General features: G+C 42.3%; 1 protein-coding gene across 5 annotated transcripts in view; it reads left to right on the forward strand.

Moving 5' to 3' along the window:
* PRLR (prolactin receptor) overlaps positions 1-20,430 on the forward strand; it is a 166,101-nt gene that overhangs the window by 135,319 nt on the left and 10,352 nt on the right. For all 5 annotated transcript variants that reach the window (XM_053592276.1, XM_053592249.1, XM_053592257.1 and 2 more), the window contains 7 exons: positions 5,984-6,096; positions 8,817-8,949; positions 10,334-10,503; positions 14,614-14,783; positions 16,228-16,369; positions 17,860-17,959; positions 18,437-18,506. In XM_053592276.1, coding sequence (XP_053448251.1) covers positions 6,027-6,096; positions 8,817-8,949; positions 10,334-10,503; positions 14,614-14,783; positions 16,228-16,369; positions 17,860-17,959; positions 18,437-18,506 — 855 coding nt within the window. In that variant the 5' untranslated portion in view covers positions 5,984-6,026. The remainder of the gene's footprint in view (positions 1-5,983; positions 6,097-8,816; positions 8,950-10,333; positions 10,504-14,613; positions 14,784-16,227; positions 16,370-17,859; positions 17,960-18,436; positions 18,507-20,430) is intronic.

The raw sequence follows: 20,430 nt of genomic DNA on the forward strand, positions 1-20,430 counted from the left end.
ATCAACAGTGGAATGAATAAACAATGGCATTTCACTGAGTGTAACATAAAGAGGAATGAGACTAGATGAGAGTGAATTGTGTAAAACTATGTATAACAAGGATGAATCATAAAATAAGGTGAAATGAAAAATACACAAAAAGTGCATGTTGTGTGATTCTATGTATAGGAAGTTCAAAAGTAGGCAAAACAAAACTGCAGTCAGAAGTTGGAGAAGTCAGAGGATCCATTCCATTGGGAGGAGGGGGGCAGGGACTGGGGGGGCACCGGAAATGGATTGCTTGGGTGACTTAGCATTCAGTGTTTTGAACTGAATGGTGACATGAGTATATTCAATATGCCGTAATTCATGGAGCAAAATGAGTCATGTGTCATTTAACAATGGGGATAAGTTTTGAGAAATGTGTCAGGTGATGTCATTATTGTGTGAGCCTCTGAGCATGAACTTATACCTGGATGGTCTAGCCTCCTACACACCTCGACTGTATGGTACAGCCTACTGCTCCTGGGCTACAAACCTGCCCAGCATGTTACTTACTGCACAAATACTGCAGACAATTGTAAACACGATGCTAAGCATCTGGGGATCTGCACATACATAGAAAAGGTACAGTAAGAAGACAGTGTTAAATACTAGGGCATCGCCATTGTGTACACTGTCCATCATTGACCAAAACATAGTTATGTGGCACATGATTTTACTTACAGTGTGTATGTGTCGTATGTGTGACAGTCTAAAGAAATCCAAATCTTGGATTTGAGCCCTGCCTGTCCACTGGAGAATCCGGCTTCCAGAAGCTAAAAATGTAATCAGCATCCCTGCCTAGCCTGGTAGGTCCATTTCTAGAGTCAGGTGGCCTGAATCAAAAACCTCAGTGAAAGGTTAGAGCAACAGCGGTAGAGAAGATGGGACGGGGGGTCTGCACTCAGTTCAGGGACCAACTGATACAGTTGTGGGAACAAGTCTCTTGGGATAGGGGCACTGAGATTGCTAGTGTCAGGATGGGCGAGGGGACAGGATGAGCCAGCACATATAGGCCAAGTGTGACGGTGGGTGCTGTGGAGGACGCCAGGCTGACAGTGGGGAGTGGCATGCTGGGAACTCACATATGTTTGTTTCTTTAACCCTAATGAGGATAGTAGGTTAGCACAGGCCATGAGACTACGGTCCCAACTCCCCATCTAGAGAGAAGGTCTCTAGTTTCTCAAAAGCACAAGTTTCGAGGGTATAGTAAATTGCTCAGCCTTGTTCTCAACTATTGGCCTCTTAGGAAGAGACTTGGCTTAATGGAAAAGGGTGATGAAGGGGAAGAGGGTCTAACAGGACCAGCATTGATACAGAGGGACATAAGGAAGTTCATATCACAGTGGGATGGAGGGAGAAGGACCTAGCATTTGGAGCCATTTGCTGCCATAACATCTTGAAAAACAGTTTGTGAACCCTCATTGGGTGTTCCAGTGCCAACTGGGGGTGGGAGGTCCATGATCAAGGAATATGTGAAGAAGGTAATAGGGAGGACCATTACTATAAGGGAGTCTCTAAGGATTCAGAAGGAAGAAGTCAAAGCCAGGAGCCATGTATGGGCAAGGTGTGGGGCCACAGACTTGCGATAGACCTTCTCTTCAGGTCCACACCTTACATATTTAAAGCACTGTCAGACTCAGGGAGCTGGTGTGGAGGGAAGCCCGAGATGACTGTCCTTGGACTAGATACTCAGGGCTGGGTGTGCCGGGCTGAGTGCACAGGGCCAGGTGCACAAGGCTGTATACTCAGGGCTGGGTGTGCAGGGATGAGTGCACAGGTGCACAAGGCTGGATACTCAGGACTTGGTGTGCAGGGCCAGGTGCGCAGGTCTGAATGTGCAGGGCTGGCTTTTTGCTAGTTGGACTCTGTTAGCATTTGGAGCCATTTGCTGCCATAACATCTTGAAAAACAGTTTGTGAACCCTCATTGGGTGTTCCAGTCCCAACTGGGGGTGGGAGGTCCATGATCAAGATCCTGAGCACAGGTTACAAAATCAACATCCATAAATCGGTAGCCTTTATACACACCAACAACAGTCAAATTGAAAAAGCAGTTAAGGACTCTATCCCATTCACAGTAGTGCCAAAGAAGATGAAATATTTGGGAATTTACCTAACAAAAGACGTGAAAGATCTCTATAAAGAGAACTATGAAACTCTAAGAAAAGAAATAGCTGAAAATGTTAACAAATGGAAAAACATACCATGCTCATGGCTGGGAAGAATCAACATTATCAAAATGTCCATACTACCCAAAGCAATATATAATTTCAACGCACTCCCTATTAAAGTTCCACTGTCATATTTTAAAGATCTTGAAAAAACAATATTTCGTTTTATATGGAATCAGAAAAAACCTCGAATAGCCAAGACACTACTCAGAAATAAAAACAAAACAGGAGGAATCACACTACCAGACCTCAGACTTTACTACAAATCGATAGTGATCAAAACAGCATGGTATTGGCACAAAAACAGAGAAGTAGATATCTGGAACAGAATAGAGAACCAAGAGATGAATCCAGCTACTTACCGCTATTTGATTTTTGACAAGCCAATTAAAAACATTCAGTGAGGAAAAGATTCCCTATTTAACAAATGGTGCTGGGTGAACTGGCTGGCAACCTGCAGAAGACTGAAATTGGACCCACACCTTTCACCATTAACTAAGATAGACTCTCATTGGATTAAAGATTTAAACTTAAGACATGAAACTATAAAAATACCACAGGAGAATGCAGGGAAAACCCTTGAAGAAATTGGTCTGGGTGAGTATTTCATGAGGAGAACCCCCCGGGCAATTGAAGCAGCTTCAAAAATACACTACTGGGACTTGATGAAACTAAAAAGCTTCTGCACAGCTAAGAACACTGTAAGTAAAGCAAGCAGACAGCCCTCAGAATGGGAGAAGATATTTGCAGGGTATATCTCTGACAAAGGTTTAATAACCAGAATCCACAGAGAACTCAAACGCATCAGCAAGAAAAAAAACAAGGGATCCCATCGCAGGCTGGGCAAGGGATTTGAAGAGAAACTTCTCTGAAGAGGACAGGCGCGCGGCCTTCAGACATATGAAAAAATGCTCATCATCTTTAATCATCAGAGAAATGCAAATCAAAACTACTTTGAGATATCATCTAACTCCACTGAGACTAGCCTATATCACAAAATCGGTGGGATCACACCTGTGGTGCATCTTACAGGGGTATTTGCGAAACTTGGTAAATGTAGAATGTAAATGTTTTGGCACAGTAACTGAGATAACACCGGAAAGGCTATGTTAACCACTGTGATAAAAATGTATCAAATGGTCTATGAAGCGAGTGTATGATGCCCCATGATCATATCAATGTATACAGTTATGATTTAATAAAAAAAAAAAGAAAAAAAAGATCCTGAGCGCAATGGACAATGGACTCGGAGACAAAACCAAAGCTATCCCACCCTAGTGTCTGCCAGCCATAAAAAGGGGTCAGTGCACACACAGAAGGCACGCTTAGTACTGGGAACACCAGCATGTGTACCAGGGTTAATTAACATTTAGCATAGTTCCCTTAGGTCTGAACGGTTATGATTATTTTTCTCTCTGAAGGTTTAATTAGCACACTGTGTTTGCCCTGATGATGATTAAGATTCAAGGTGAGAATGGAAATCACTACTAAAAACACAACTAATTTTCTGGCACAGAGTTTCGGGCATTAAAAAGTGCATGGTCATAACCAAATTCCAGGACCTATCTTAGGAAATCCTAGAAGAAAATTGTTTCTTGTTAGTTCCTGAAGGCATTTTAAACTTTTTAAGAGATTGTCTTTGATGCTGCTGCAGCACATGAGGGGTTAGCAGCAGATGACAATAATCTACTCTAGTCTGTCCCAGTTTGCTTCCCATCCCAGAATTTCTTTTGCAAAAAAACATGTGGAGACCTGCTTTGGCGGAGGTCTCTGGATAGCACTTGACCTCACCAGAGAGTGTAATTTACAGCACGCCAATGCAATGCCAGAAAGAACAAGGAAGTCTCAAAAAAGGGTTATTATATAACAGGAGATCTACAACCTGTGGGTTGAATCTCAACTCCAAGCCAGGCTGAGATTACCGTATCACCAGGACAAAGAACTCTTCCAGGATTAATGTACCAGTGAAGCTAGATTAGTGAGATTGATGATACTAACTTTTCAGCCTGTACTAATTTTGCATAGTGAATCAGAGCCAGAGCCAGAGCCCTCCTAGAATGGTTGTATAATAAAGCATTCAATCTATGTCACAGAAAATGTGAAGCCCTTGAGCTTGAGCAGGGCAGTGGCTGAGATGGCTACTCTCCCACCCAAAGTTTGTTGGATCAGTTTATTTTTCCACCATCTCTCCCACAGAAGGGGAAATAATTGCACAACTCATCACAGACTTTTCACAGATTAGGATAATTTATTAGAAGTCGGATTTGCCAGATGTCTTTTCCCCACAGGCATATAACTGATAAATTACTAAACATCTCTATACTTCAGTTTCCTCATCTGTCAAAACCTGCTGGTGTGAGGGCAAAATGAACTTGAAATGATAAAGGTACTTAGCCCAGTGTCTGGCCCTACAGCAGGTGTTCCAGAAGTGGCAGGCATTATTTTAAATCCTTTAGGAGCCTTTAACCACTTGATTTAAATTAAATGACCTTGAGATGGAGCAAGTGGTTTAGAATGTATAACAGCAGGAGGCATTTGGAAAGAATTATAAGTATAGGGTCTCCCAAGAAACAAGACACGTGCTGCCCCTCAGGATCCATCACTGAACCTAGAGTCTTACTGAGTGGTGCCTGTGTGCCCCAGACCTCTATTGTCTCTAAGACTTCTGAGTGTAGTAGCAAGAGGAGAAAGCCTTCAAGAAGCTATCCATTAGTGGACGTCTGTCTGGCAGATGGAAAACTAATCTTTGGAAAGGAGGGGTGACAAACACTGGTCTTTTAAGGGACTCATCAGACAACACTCAGTCATTTCAAATGTCACAAGATGGGCAGTTGTGACCCTAAATGTCCTTCTCTTGTTTAAAAATAATAATAATAAAAATTTAAAGGAAAATTTAAGCCATGTATTTCTAAGAATTTATACTTAGTTCATCACATCTATTGTTCTCTGAGAGTTGTTTGAAGTCTAACAAGACTAATGAGCCTTTTTTTTTTAAAAAAAAAAAAGTCTTTCAAAATCCTTTTTTCTTAGAAGGACATTTAGAGACTTTGAATATTGTTCCAAGGGTGAAAATAATAATATTAATAATAAATTGCTCAAAACTCCCAACCCCTGCAGGTTCAAAATTAATACTCTGAACCCAAGGGATTTAAATGATTACTGGACTTTATTATCTCTTGTGTATGGGGGATTTTCAAAAGAGAGAAAGAAACCACGTAGAGGTTCACTGGAGTTCATTGTGTGGTTCACTTTGTGGTCATCACGTTCATGCCTAGAACCCAGAAGACTTCTAGAACCTTCTCAGCCTGAACCTTCAGAGGAAGCCCCCTTAACTTGGTGGCCTGAACAGGGTTGTATTGACGGTACTAACCTTTCAGCCTGAACTATTTTCAGCTAGCGGATCAGCGCCAGAGCCCTCCTAGAATGGTTGTGTAATAGGGCATGCAATCCATGCCACATAAAATGGGTGATATATTGTTAGGCAGCTACAGGGTGGAAAGAGAACAATTTTTCTTTGGGATGTGTGCAAAGGAGCCGGCGGCCGCGGTGCCCATAGAACGCTCTGCGTTGTCATCTGAGGACCTCTGGTGGTAGAATTTATTCCAGCATGTGTGAATCCATGCTTCTAGCCAAGCCATCCGGCCTTGTTACATTTTCCTACATTCTTTTCTCCTGTTTTGTCATTCGCGTTAAGGAGCAAAAATCAGTTGCAAACACCCAGAATAAAGTGGTGCATGTGCCTGACCAGACTGTCATTTCATAAAAGTTGCCTGGTGCCTTCTCTTCCAGTGAGCCTCTGATCCATTTCCTGCGGCAAGAAAAGGGAGCCAACATGAAGGAAAATGTGGCGTCCACAGTGGCTTTCGTTCTGCTCCTTTTTCTCAACATCAGTCTTCTGAATGGTGAGTAAGAGACTGTCCCCTGCTCTCGCTCATTGCCAGGTGTTTGTCAGGAGAACTGACAGTCCATCCCTCTCTGGACAGTCTTCTTGCACTGCTGTTATGACAAATGAAAATGTTCATGTCATGTGCTACTATTAAATTACTCATGATACTTTTACATTAAAATTAATGCAGAAAAATGAATGCAATTGATGTAAAATCTTTTCACTGTGCTGTCTGCCTTCCATCCTCATTTCAGGAGGGTAATGAGACAGCTCTGAAGATGCCAGGACTGAGTTCTACTCTTGGTTCAGTCAGTGACTGGCTGTCTGACCTTAAGCCAATTATCTAATCTCTCTGAGTTTCCAAAGTTTCAAAGTGGGGATAGTGACTCTGGCTCAGATAAAATTATGTACGCGCAGTATCTTTGAAAAACAGTAATGGGTTGTAAGAGACTGCTGTTCCTGCTAGGAAACAGGTACAGCCAACTCTACTTTCTTTGCTAATGGAGAAGTAAAGTCCACAGCTAAAGGAGTGGATGGGTATATTTCTGTTTATCTACCACACCATACGTGGTATGCAGATTTCTGTATGTACCTGTGTTTATATTTCTATATGTGCCCGATTTAAAATGCTCGTCTGTATGTACCTGTATGTGTATACGTCCATGTATGGGCATATGGCCATGTGTGTACCTCCACCTATCTCTGTATTATATGTTTCTCTGTGTGTACCTGTATTTATACTAGTGTGTACTTCCACGCCCCTGTGTATTTTCATGTATGTGTATGTACTTCTGATGTGGGCTCTTGACGGGTGTGCGCCTATATACGAGATTATGTGGTCCCTGTGTACCATAGTACACGTCCCTGTGAGTTGAGATAGTCCTGTGAGTTTAACAGTCTTTTTCTAAAGTGGATGAAGGGAATATTTGACTAATTATAATTTCACAACTCTACCTTACTTTTACCATTCAGTAAAATGTGAATGAGATACGCTTTCAGAACCTTCTGGGGACAAGACATGATTGCAAGAGGGACTTTACCTAACAAATACAATCAGTGTAACCTGGCTTATTATACCCTCAATGAATCCCCAACAATAAAAAAAAAAAAAGAAAGAAAGAAAGAAATAGAAGGGAAAGCAGAGGTGAGAATAATCAGCAAGGGAAACTCTAAATACTCAGATAACCAATGATTGCCCTAATTGGCTTCCAGGTGTGATCATTATTGAACCATAAGGTTTGAATTTTTGAAGAAAATTTTCTTTCTACTTCACACACCTCCTCCCTCCCTCTCATGGCAAAAACAGAACAAAACTTTGCATCTTTGCTGTGACTCCCAACAACACATGATCCTGAAGAAATTGTCCCTAGAAGACAAGTGATGTTACAATATTGGCAGAGCTGCACCTGGTGGCTGGAGGGGAGCTGGGCTGCAGCTGGCACTCCCAGCCTGGTTTCCTGGGCCCTGTCCCATGCATGCCATTTCCTTAAACTCCTCTTTCTTTGCCTACAGACCATTCTCCCTGTCTGTTTCCCCTCACTGAGTCTCCAACAAATTTACTCTTTCTGATCTGGTGCCCAGCCCTGGCCTAGGAGCCAGCCCTTAGGGACTTGGGGGAGGAGCATGGGAGGAAACAGAAGGCTCTGAGTCACTGAGACCCACCCACGTCTGAAAGCTGCCCTCTCTGCTCCTGACTTCCTGACTAAAGGCAAGAGCACCTCACTCTGGGTGGACATGGGTGGCCCCAGCCCAGCAGCACCAGGGCAAACCCCCAGGGTTACTCTGTGCTGCTTGGGACCTGACAGCCAAGCAAGAGAAATGGGCACCAGATGCCAAGAGCTTTGAGGATTAAGCAACCAAACAATTCTGTCCCCTTGACATTGTATTTCCACACCACCTCATTCAGACCTCCTAGCTTCTCGCCTGAGGCTGGATACAGCCCTGGGATAATAATAGTCACTGGCCACTCTGCCATCTCACCACAGAAAGATGCAATGAAAGAAGGGGAAATTCAAGAAAAACAAGGAGACTAAAGACCAAGATTCAGAAATGGAGACAGACAGGATGCGGAGGGAGATGGACTGTGACTGGGTGAAAGGCGAATGGAATCAAGGACTAGTGAAAGTGAAAGGGAAGGAAGGAGAAGATGAAAGGAGGGAGGAAGAAGGTGGGGGGGGGGGACACCCAGATAAGGGGACAAGCAGATCAGGAGCAGGTTGGGTTAGTGGTGGGGAGGGCAGGCAGATGGAGATTGTGAAGCTGAGTGGGGAAGTGCTGGAACGCCATGTCTGGACAAAGAGTCTGTAAGTAGCTGTCCTTCTCAGGCTGTGGGGCTGTCAGCTTTACAGACTGTGCGTGTTACAGAAGGGTCACATACCCCTAAAGCCATGCATATCCATCTTGCTTTCAAGACTCACTCTGTTGAAATCAATCACTTGGTCCTCACATAGGCTCTTGTTACCAAAGTACACACACTCCAACACACTCACACAGGCACAAACTCCACACACACACACACCCCACTGCAAAATACCATCTCTAAAAGCCCCACCAGCCCACTGAAGAGCGCTCCTGGATGTTGACACATGGGCCCCTCAAAGCACCCCACCTTGAGCCCACTCACCTTGCCACCTCATCGTGGGCCCAGGTCCTATCAATCTGCTTCTGTCACCGGCAGAACAGTCGAAGTGTTGAATGGACCTCAATATTGACTCCAGTGGCTTTGGCTTTTTCTAGGACAATCGGCTCCCGGAAAACCTAAGATCTCTAAATGTCGTTCTCCGGAAAAGGAAACATTTACCTGCTGGTGGGAGCCTGGGACAGATGGAGGACTTCCTACCAATTACACACTGACTTACCACAAGGAAGGGTAAAATGTTCTTTCCTCTCCCGTCATAGCATTCCTGTTCCCGGAGCCAAAGGACACTGGTCCTAAGTTTGAATTACAGCACTCCCTGGATTTACGCCAGTAAGGCTCACACCGTTAGGGGAGAGGGGAGGCTACGGTCCATGCCCACATTCTCCTGTCAATGTCCTTTAAGAGCTCTGTCACTCTATGTAGGGTCATCAGCCACAGTGGCCATACAATATTAGCGATGTTTCAAATTACCTGTCACAGCCTAGGTTGCAACCCAAGGCCCTTTCTATGTGTTTCCTCAGGGCTAGTTAATCTTAGCTGCTCATCTATAAACCTTGTACCATTTATTACTTTTTCAGTAAATATTACTTTTGCAACATAGAGAATTAGACAAAATGGCCCCATATAATCCTTCACAAACATGGTACATTAGGTTTTCAAACTTGTTTCAGGTTTGAAAAATGTTAGAGAAAATAAACAACCTGGTAAGGAAAAGGTGAGGATTTTTAGCTTAGCAAATTGCTGATCCAAGAACCATGAGGGCACCTCCTAGAGGGCATATTTGGACCTGAGGTTGCCACAGGGACTAAATGAGATCGCATCTGTGATCTCGATGAGAACCTCCTGGAAATCCCAGGAAAGCTGTAACTTTCTCTCCAAAGAAAAAGCAGTTACTGGTAAGGACAGCTGGCCCACTCTCCAATGATGGCACTTTGTACACAAAGCTGTAATCACAGCTGGGATCCAAAGGGGCGTCATGTAAACAGATTTCAGGGACTCAAACACAACCCAAATCCAACAGCCTGTACCCCTGTGCAGTGTTTCTTGGGTTGAGGCTCCAAAGTCTAAATGTGAGCAGCCTCCTGAGCCACTGGAGGCTGAAATCTCCTTTCAAAGTCACTTCTCTCTGTTCCTGACCTAGTGCAGTCTGAGATACACTGGCATTGGTTTTTCTTTTCTCAAATTCTTTTGTATAATGAAATCTAATTCAACACATGCAATATATGTTGCATTCCGCATGGTCCCACTGTGTGTGTAGACAGGTGAAAGTCCCAGTTCCCTGAGGTGCAGCAATGGCAGTGCCCAGGGTATGATGTTACCTTGGCCATGGGAAGCACCGGTGTTTATTGCCGGGGGTGTAGATCACAAAGCCTGTGAAAGGACTTGTAGAAAAGAGGGGTTGATGAGACGCAGAATACTTGAGGCCCCAGAGAAAACTTCTCGGCACACCCTTCTCTCACTCCCCACTAGTAAGCCCAGGGCAGCCACTCGTCAGCTCCAGTTTTTGCACTTGGAATGACTAATCCCCAAAAGCCAGGGATATTAGTCTATTAAGAAAAAAACTAGACTCTTTTTATTATTTTGTTATCTACTCATAATATATTACTCATTGCAGAGAGACATTCATCCATGAATGTCCAGACTACAAAACCAGTGGCCCCAACTCCTGTTACTTTAACAAGAAGCATACCTCCATATGGAAATTGTACATCATCACAGTGAACGCCACTAACCAGATGGGGAGCAGCTCCTCAGATCCACTATATGTGGATGTGACTTACATCGGTAAGAGGAAGGGGAATGGGTGGGGAAGCTGCTACTCCATTTTGTATCTCCTTGGCTTTTGGATGGATCTCCAAAAAGAAAGATGAGAAAATTCACAATACCCTTGTCAACCAAGCATTTCAAATCAATTTTGATTGAGTCATTCATGACAATGAGGCTGCCACTTTGTCTCCTGTGTCCTAACTCTGATCCCATCCTGTTGCACCCAGCATGAATGTTCTGTGTGTACTGCCTTGTCAGTTTTTCTCTCCTTCCCTCCTCTGAAATCAGTGTCTCCTTCTATCATGGCAAGGTGGGATTTTTTTTCTTTCTCCCCATGGAAAACAGAGATGCTTCATGGAGAGGCCGCTCTGAGAAGGGGTTTGTCTGGTTCTGCAGCCACAGCAATTGCTCCAAGTTGCTTTGCCACAAACATTCAAACACTCAATTCATATTCTCTCTCTCTCTCTCTCTCTCTCTCTCCTCCCCACCCCTCTCCTTCCTAGCAACTTGAGCTATTATGTTATGAAAAAAACAATTGTGAAGGAAATAGTGTTACTTGAGCATCAGGTTGAAAGCCAAGATCACAAGTACAATGTTTGGAGAAGTCATTAACAAAGTAGAACAAAGTCAATCTGAGAGGTGCTTCTTGGTTTACATGATCAACATTGAGCACTTCCGGGCAATTGAGCATAGCTGTAGTAGCCTTTATACTTTAGCAAGAATGGCCAAGGTACAAGAGAGGGTGTGTCAGCACTCTTTTAGGTTAACAATCTATAAAGTAGCTAATTAGGTCGAAGGTCACCCAAGTCTTTCTGATGTCAGGTTGGGACTCTTCAGTGTCACTGGCATATTATCAGTGGCCGATACTTAAAAACTTCCAATGAAGCATTTCCAAGAAATGCTTCTAATGCCAATAGTCATTCATGCTTATTTTCTCCCCCCCAACAAGTCACTGGAATAAGCAAGATGAGCATGAGGGCGGCACCTGCATTCAGTCTTAGTTTAAGAAAATCAGAAAGGCAGTCTCACTGGCAGGTAGGAATAAAACAAATTCTGGTCTACCTACTTGAGATATGAAGTGTTTTAAGATTCTAATTGCCAAATAATTCCATTTTCAGGGGCTGTTTCTTGAATTACGTTCTAATTCAAATGTTCTAACATTTCAGGACAAAACAATGAAAGCAAAAAATGTTCTAATTACTATACTCCACATGAAAAGGAGCTTGCAGAAACAATGCGTTTAAAAAGTGAAATCTATACATATGTATCAAATTCACTTTGACTCTGTAAAAGCAATTCTCTGGTGAAAAAATGTTAGACCATATTTTTCAAAACAGCATAAGCAGAGTTGGTGGAGTCCTAGTGCAGTGTGCAGTGTTGGTGACAGGCCATGAAAGTTCATTTTAAAGTGAAGAGTTCATTTTCTGGCTCTCACCCAGTGATAACCTGCACAACAGAATGACAACATTGGTTGGTATCTGCTTGGAAACAGATTGCCTTGTTGCTGAGTATAATTTAGCTTTGCGAGTGCTGTTTAGCTTGGTTTAAGGCCCTCCAAAGCAAGGGCTCTCAACTCGGGGCTACTTTGCCTCCCACAAGAGATTTGGCAAGGTCTAGAGACAATTTTGATTATCAGAACCCAGGGAAGGAGGAGGAGGGGTTTTGCTGGCATCTAGTGGGTAGAGCCCAAGATCCTCTGAGCACCCCGCAAGGCAGAGGACAACCCCCCAACCCCCCACAACAAAAAAAGTCTGGTCCAAAATGGGAAGTAGTGCTGACGCCGAGAAGGTTTGCTTTAAAGGAAACATCCTGAACATTTCATTTTTGCTTCTGGACAAATGTTTTCTATCAGTTTGTATTTAACTTAAAATGTACTTTAATTAACTGATATTAACCAATAATTATTTAGCAAGTATTTTCAAAATAATCTTTCTTAGGTATTTACTCAGTAACATATAAGTGATAGGACTGGTGGCAAATTTCATAAAGTTCAGGTTTTAGGCAAATGCAGTTGCACTATAATAATAACATAACATAACATAACATAACATAACATAACATAACATAACATAACATAACATAACATAATAATAATGCCAAGTGCAATAAGTTACCCTCACTCTCTTCCTGCCCGGTGTAGAGACTGATTTGGGGAGGTAGGAAATGGAGAAAATGTCAATGACCAGCAGGACTGAGACTCAGGTGAGGCAAGCCAGCTCCACTGGGCACCTCACTCTTAGGGAGGGAACTCACAGGGTCTGTGCCTACAGGAATCTGAGAGTAAGTGCCTCCTTTCCTTGATTTGCAAAACACACAAAATATAAATTTCCCCATTTTAACTATTTTTTTAATTGTTTGGGATTCATTGAGGGTACAAAGAATTAGGTTACATTGATTGCATTTATTAGGCAAAGTCCCTCTTATAATTGTGTCCCGCCCCCAGGAAGTGTGCCATTTTTAAGTGTGTGATTAAATGGCATTGATTTATCTGCAGTGTTACATGGTCATCACCACTGTCTAGGTCCAGACACTTCCTAAATGGGAACTCCATATCACCACTGAGCGGTTACCTCTGTTTCCTCCCTCCCTCAGCCCGTGGCAGCTGCTAATCTGCCCTCGGTACATACTGTACACACAGTATGTAGCTATACCGTATTTTTTATCCATTCCCTAGTTGACAGACATTTCAGTTTATTTGGCTTTGGAGGGGGTTTATTTTGTTTGTTTTTACCTTGTGACTATTGTGAATGGTGCTGCTGGGGACATTCATGTACAAGGTTTTTACCTTAAACATCTGTTTTCAGTTCTTTGGGGTATATACACACAGGCATGGAATTGATGGGCGATGATGGCAATTCTGCATTTAATTTTTTGAGGAATTTCCAAACTGTTTTCCACAGTGGCTGCATCATTTTATATTCCCACCAGAGCAATACAGGAAGTTTCCAATTTCCTCACATCTTCACCAATACTTGTTATTTTTCATTTTCTAAATTCTAGCTATGCTGGTGCATGTGACGTGGTATCTCACTGTGGTTTTGATGTGATTTCCTAGAAGACTAATAATCTTCAGCCACTTTTCTCATGCTTTTTGACCATTTTTGCCTCCTTAAATTTTGTAACCCTGTGCATCTCACTTGTTTTAAACTAATATCATAAACTAATACTTATGACCATGGTGGGGGGACATGGTAGAAATAGCTGCCCCTAAGTCATATAGATTTGAGTCCAAATACCACTTTTGCCAAATACAGGGTGGCCATAAAGTTAATGTGCAATAATTGCATACAAACTTTATGGACACCCTGTATGTAACTTTAGGCAAATAATTTTCCCTCCTCTAAGATGGTTTCTTCCCTTATGGGATGAATAGACATGATAACAGTACTTCTGTGGAGTTGTTGGAAAAATTAAATGATTCAGGCATAGTGCCTTTGTATAGTGCCTGGAATGTACTAAGCACTTGAAAAATGTTAGCTATCATTTTCTACTAAGAATTTACTAAACATTGGCTGAGTATTTGGGCCAACAGGCTGTTCCAAGGACCACTGCCAAAACATTTAACCTCCATACACATTTTAATAATCTAATATCTTTGTCAGTGAATTCCACTCACCATAGGGAGTATATTGCATGTAAAATGTCATTGCTAAAGCAAAGATGGAATCTATAAATCTGTTACCTAAACAGTTAAGATTATTAGTAAAATGTTCACAAAAACTATGTGTTGCCACGGAGAATCTCACTTCCGGCTGAGAGAAATAAGCTATTTGAAATTTCATCTTAATGATCTTCCACCCTAATTCCCACAAGCAAATCCCAGCACAATTTGTATCATCTGATCACCAATCATGACAATTATTGGGGTGACTAGTGGCCCTGGGTGGTGGACAGTGGGGAATATTCGAAGAGTGAACTCTCAGCTGCTTAGTACATTTACCATCCAAACTCACCTTCAAGCACAAGTATGATTGATCACATATTAAAAGGCAGAAGACATGGCCCTTGTCTTCCAGGGGCTTATAGTGCAGTGAGCTGATATGTAAATGCAATTTGTAATAAACAGTGATAAAGCCAAATAAAGAGTACAAGAAATGAATGCTACTGGATTTTCCTGTATGTCTACAGTTGAACCAGACCCACCTGTGAACCTGACTTTAGAACTAAAACAGCCAGAAGACAGAATACCATATTTGTGGATGAAATGGTTTCCACCCACCCTGGTTGATGTAAGATCTGGTTGGCTCACACTCCAGTATGAAATCAGATTAAAACCCAAGAAAGCACCTGAATGGGAGGTGAGTCGCCCATGAGATTTTTGAAGGAACCATGGTCTTTAGCAAGGATGAAGTCCTCACAACTGACAACAGGTCTTTTCTCCTAATTTGGGGGTCACTGTGTTGACCTCCCAATGAAGATGTGACCCATGCAGACGTGGAATGTCCTCCCCTCTATTGGAGTTGTAGGGGCTCCTCTCCCAGGGCTTTTCTCAGACTGCACTTGTTCCCAGCCTATCTTTATCAATGTATCTCAGATCTGGACACCCATGAGAGTACTTAATGGCACTGAGGGGTGGAGGGAGAATCTCAGTGAAACTGGTCCATGGTCAATAGCTGTTTTTCTTTATCTTAAAATGCTTCAATATAAATAACACATAAATTGTGGGCATTATGATAGTCTACCCATAAATAGTTTAGTACATGCTTCTTTTTTTATCTTTTTTTTTTTTTTTTTGCAGTTTTTGGCCAGGGCTGGGCTTGAACCCACCACCTCTGGCATATGGGGCCGGCGCCCTAAGCCTTTGAGCCACAGGTGCCGCCCTGTGGCATGCTTCTTTTTTTTTAAAGAACACTTCTAAATATAACCAAAGTAATAAAATCACATGTAGGAAAATTACTAAAATTTCTTAATACCATCTACCAACCAGTCCCTAGTTAATTTTTCTCACTTCCTTTAAAATACCTTTAATAGGTAGTTTGTCTAAACCATAATTTACCCCAGGGTTGGACTACATATCATGGTGGTTGTTCTATTTCAATGCACTCAGGAGACTGGGCCACTAGGCCCATAGAACATCCCAACCTCTTCCTTTGTCTCATTAGTTCTTTGTAGGACCATTTTAGTTCATTTCTTTGCCCCTACATTTCCTGTACATTAGATGTAAAGACTTGATTAGATGTAATTTTTGGCAAGAATACCTCAGAGGTGATATTATGTACTTCATATTGGATCTTATCAAAAGACACAAACATAGTTGACCCATCATAAATGACTCTCAAACCGACCCCTGGATTGTGGAGATGACAACCTGATCAGTTGATTACAAAGTCACATTTAACTTGTACACTATTACTTTAACATACAAAAATACCCAGTTCTCTTCCACCTTGTGGCTTTAATGCCAATTAATAATCTTTGAATCAGTAATTTCATTAGGGTTTACAAAATAATTTTCCATTTTATTATCCTGTCTACATCTATTAACTTGTTCTTTTTCAGAAAGAATATTTGTCTATCTAAAATAGAGTTCCAAAGGAAGAGAAAGAAAACCTGTTAAGTTTTGTGTGATCACTTTTTAAATGGAGGAAAGAATAGGGCTGAGAAAGTGAGATGGTGTGAATAGGATCTGGTCTACACGCAATCATCCAGTCTAACTCCTCCTATAGTTTATTATTTAGGGGAAAATTATTTTTCTTCACAACAAAAGTCAGAAATAACTTCTGTTTTTCTTATTCCCTTTAGGTCCATTTTGCTGGGCAGCAAACACAGTTTAAGATTTTCAGCTTACATCCAGGACAGAAATATCTTGTCCAAGTTCGCTGCAAGCCAGATCATGGATTCTGGAGTGAATGGAGCCCAGAGAGCTCCATCCAGATACCCAGCGGTAAGTATTGTGGCTTCCTTTTGCTTACATTCCTAAATATTTTTAAGTGGTAAATTTACATAGACTAACTGCTAATAGAGAAATAATTTTGAACCTTACCAGAAGAATAGCAGAGGTGGATGTATGATCTCACTTAGGGAAGCACCACTCCCTGAATTACTGTTGGTGAGGTGTAGTTTCTAGGGTAAAGCCACAGATGTGGGCCTGGCATTCGTCAAAGGGCTTGATGGTCAGTCCTTCTGCCCCCACCATTTGTCCCATTCCCATCGTTTAAGGGTCTGATCAATGTCATTATCTATTTCTCCCAGTCAGTATCCCATCTCAAAGCCATGAACTGATGTTAAGTCTCTGAGGTGGATCACCGTGCCAGTCTCCCAGGCAAGGCAGGATACATAAGATGTACTCAGCTCATATTCTATACAGGAATTATTCCTGCTGCATTTCTAAAATAATTTACAGTTTACAAAATTTTTACCTAGTTTGGTTTTCCTAACACTCTCAGGTATTCAGAGATGATGTAATTGCCATTAGGAATTAAAAGTTAGGAAGACGAAGCTCAAAGAAGTTAGGGATCTTTCCCAAGACCACATTGCAAAGTCTAGCTCTTCCTACAACTTGCAGCCCTATCATTGGCTTAGCATACTGGAAGCAGCACTGAACTGCAAATGAGGACAAGCATCTAGTTCAGTCCTTGTTCTTACTAAATAAAAGCATAAGGTCAAGAAGCAGATGGTCTGGGGTCAAACCCTAGAGTACAATTCAGTTATATGACCACTTATATAGCAGTTATATAAACCAGTCTTGGAGTCTCAGTTTTCTTATCTATATAATGAGGTAACATATGTAAAGAGCTTAACACCACTGATAGCTTTTAATAAGAACTTAATAAATATTAGCTTGTATTATTATTATTGCCACTGACCGTGTGACCTTGGATTTCCTCTTTAAGGCTCACAAAAGGATAGGTGAAACCATTTGTAAATTTGTAGAGTACTATGAAATAATATGCAACATCTTAAAATATAAATAACATTGGCAAAAATGGTATTTGCTACTTTGTTTGGATTGCTATTCAAGTCAAAAGAGGTGTAGATGGGGAAAGAAAACTCTTGGCTTCAAAAGTGTCATTCAGGGCGGCGCCTGTGGCTCAGTGAGCAGGGCTCCGGCCCCATATACCGAGGGTGGCCGGTTCAAACCCAGCCCCGGCCAAACTGCAACCAAAAAATAGCCGGGCGTTGTGGCAGGCGCCTGTAGTCCCAGCTACTCGGGAGGCTGAGGCAGGAGAATCGCCTAAGCCCAGGAGTTGGAGGTTGCTGTGAGCTGTGTGAGGCCACGGCACTCTACCGAGGGCAATAAAGTGAAAACTCTGTCTCTACAAAAAAAAAAAAAAAAAAAAAGATAAAAAAAAATAAAAACGTTTCATTCATTAGGCTTGTTTGTTTTTGGTAATGCTGTATGTGATCAAAGCTTTCTGGCTGTTTGTGTTTTAGACTTCACCATGAAAGATACAACCGTGTGGATTGTTGTGGCCGTTCTCTCTACCATCATCTGTTTGATAATGGTGTGGGCAGTGGCTTTGAAAGGCTATAGGTACTTCACTGTCCCCGCAGTCCTCCTCCCAATCATGGTTGTCAGAGATGATAACACAAAGATGATAGGAACCTCCAGATAATCCAAGCTATCTCACTTCAGCCATTAGTTGCAGCCTGTTTGCCTAAAAATAATCTTTTATCAGCGCTAGAAAAATAGACTTAAGCCTCATGCTCTATCAAAGAGAGATTCATGGTTGTAAAAGAGGAAAAATCTGAAAAGAGCAGATAAAATAAAAAAAAAAACAAATAGTTCAAAGAATCTACTAACTTCAACATCAGCCTCCTTTAATTAGGGATAACTTTAATGTAAGACTGTTATTATTAATTATCTTCCTTATTGATTATTAGTTTTACATAGCCTCCAAACTCTGACTCCTACCTCCCCCAGTTCATGTAGCAGCTACTTAAAGATAATACCAATCTTATGAAAATTACAAGTCAGAAATTTGAGCCAATCTCACAAATTGTTTTACAGCATGGTGACCTGCATCTTCCCGCCAGTTCCTGGGCCAAAAATAAAAGGATTCGATACTCACCTGCTGGAGGTAAGTGGCGACGTGTGAATGTAGTGAGACCCACTGGCTTTGTGATGATTAACACCACACATGCACACACAGTGCCCATCCACTTCACCTGACCCTCTCTGGCAGCCTTCCTGGGCTGACTGCCCTCTCAGCCTGGGTGTTAACGGGTGAATGCGTGAGAGTGTGAGGGTGCTGGCTGTCAGACAGGAAAGGCCAGAGAGCAAGGAGAGAAAGCAAGAAAAGTGAAAACACATAGTAATGCTTGCTAGACTTACCAGGTCCACTCACAAGCACAGACATAAACATTTTGTGCAAATAGTCAATTTAGAAAGAGGGTAAATATTTTGATTTATACAAACCAGGAACCCACCACCACTCTTTTTATCATACATTGGTAAAAGATTCCACTGGGATGTTCCTTCCATAAAGCTATAATAACAGAATATTCTATTGCAGTGATTGCTTAGTCTGAGCACCCAGTTAAGGCTGGATGCGTACAGTGGGGACTGCTGTTTGCCAAAGCCCATTTAGGCTGATGCAAGAGGGAATTAAAGTTCTTTGAATGAAAAGAGGAGGTGAACATTTTTAATTTCTCTCCAGGTTGAAACATATCATTTCTATTCATATGTCAACTTGACTTTTAAGCTTAACACTGATGTATAGGAAAGCAATTACCTGTACATAAAAGCAAATACCACTTGATCCAGCTGCTGTGAGTCTGGCAGTGCTAGAATAGGAGAAGTAAGTCCCAGAGAATTTGGCTTGTCTGTTTGTTTTGTTTACAAATATCAGAGCAGGCACTAAAGCCCAGGAGTTTGGACTCTTGGTCTGGTGTTCTTACCCCACTGCCCAGTTCAGCATTGACCTTACAGAACCAGCAAGAATGTTTCTACTAATTAAACTAACTACAGCCCAATTCAACCTGCTAGCCACAGAGACTTAAAGATAAAATAGTTACTTTTTGTGCAAAAAAAAAAAAAAATTTAGTATTTTTTTTTTTTTTTTGGTAGAGACAGAGTCTCACTTTATCGCCCTCGGTAGAGTGCCATGGCCTCACACAGCTCACAGCAACCTCCAACTCCCGGGCTTAAGCGATTCTCTTGCCTCAGCCTCCCGAGCAGCTGGGACTACAGGCGCCCGCCACAACGCCCGGCTATTTTTTGGTTGCAGTTTGGCCGGGGTTGGGTTTGAACCCACCACCCTCGGGATATGGGGCCGGCGCCTTACCGACTGAGCCACAGGCACCGCCCAAAAAACAAAATTTAGTATTTTTAATTACACTACCACTATCCTCAAATAAGCTGCCCCAGATGGGTAGCATTGTCCCCACTTTAAAACGGAGAGGCTGAGGTGCAGAGGGCAGCTCATCCAGAGTCACATGCCCTGCGGTAAGTGATAAAGCCAAGTAGCTGAGCTAAGTCAGAGGGTCAGGGAAAAGAGGGGAAGATCAGAAGAGGAGCAGAGCAGGAGGAAAGAGGAGGGGGTAGGAAGAAGATTAGAATGAGGGGAAAGGAAGAGAGAGGGGAGGGGAAGGGGGAAATGGAGCAGAAGGAAAGAAAAAAGTAGGCTGGAAGTGGGAGGGGAGGGAAGGTGAAAGAAGTAGAAAAAGGAGTGAAATAGGAGCCGCTCACTGTTGATAGACTTGAGAAAGTGGTGGAGGAGGTCAGGAGGCCGACAGCCTCAGCTCCCAACCACTCAGAACCACTCAGGCAAGGAGCCCCAACTTGTGAAATCCACGCATGAGCGCAGCACGTTCAAATGATTCACACCTTCTTAACTTAATAGTTTGATGTTTATCATATGTGTGTAGACTATTGCCCATGAAGCTCACAGTCATTATGGCTTAGAGAGAGATTCAGCAAAAACCATGGATTGACTTAAAGAAAGATGTTTGATGTACAGTATTCAGAAGGTGATTCTACAATTCATCTGTGGCCTGGCACAA

Source organism: Nycticebus coucang, chromosome 1, assembly GCF_027406575.1.
Source record: "Nycticebus coucang isolate mNycCou1 chromosome 1, mNycCou1.pri, whole genome shotgun sequence".
In the NCBI taxonomy this organism is placed as follows: domain Eukaryota; kingdom Metazoa; phylum Chordata; class Mammalia; order Primates; family Lorisidae; genus Nycticebus; species Nycticebus coucang.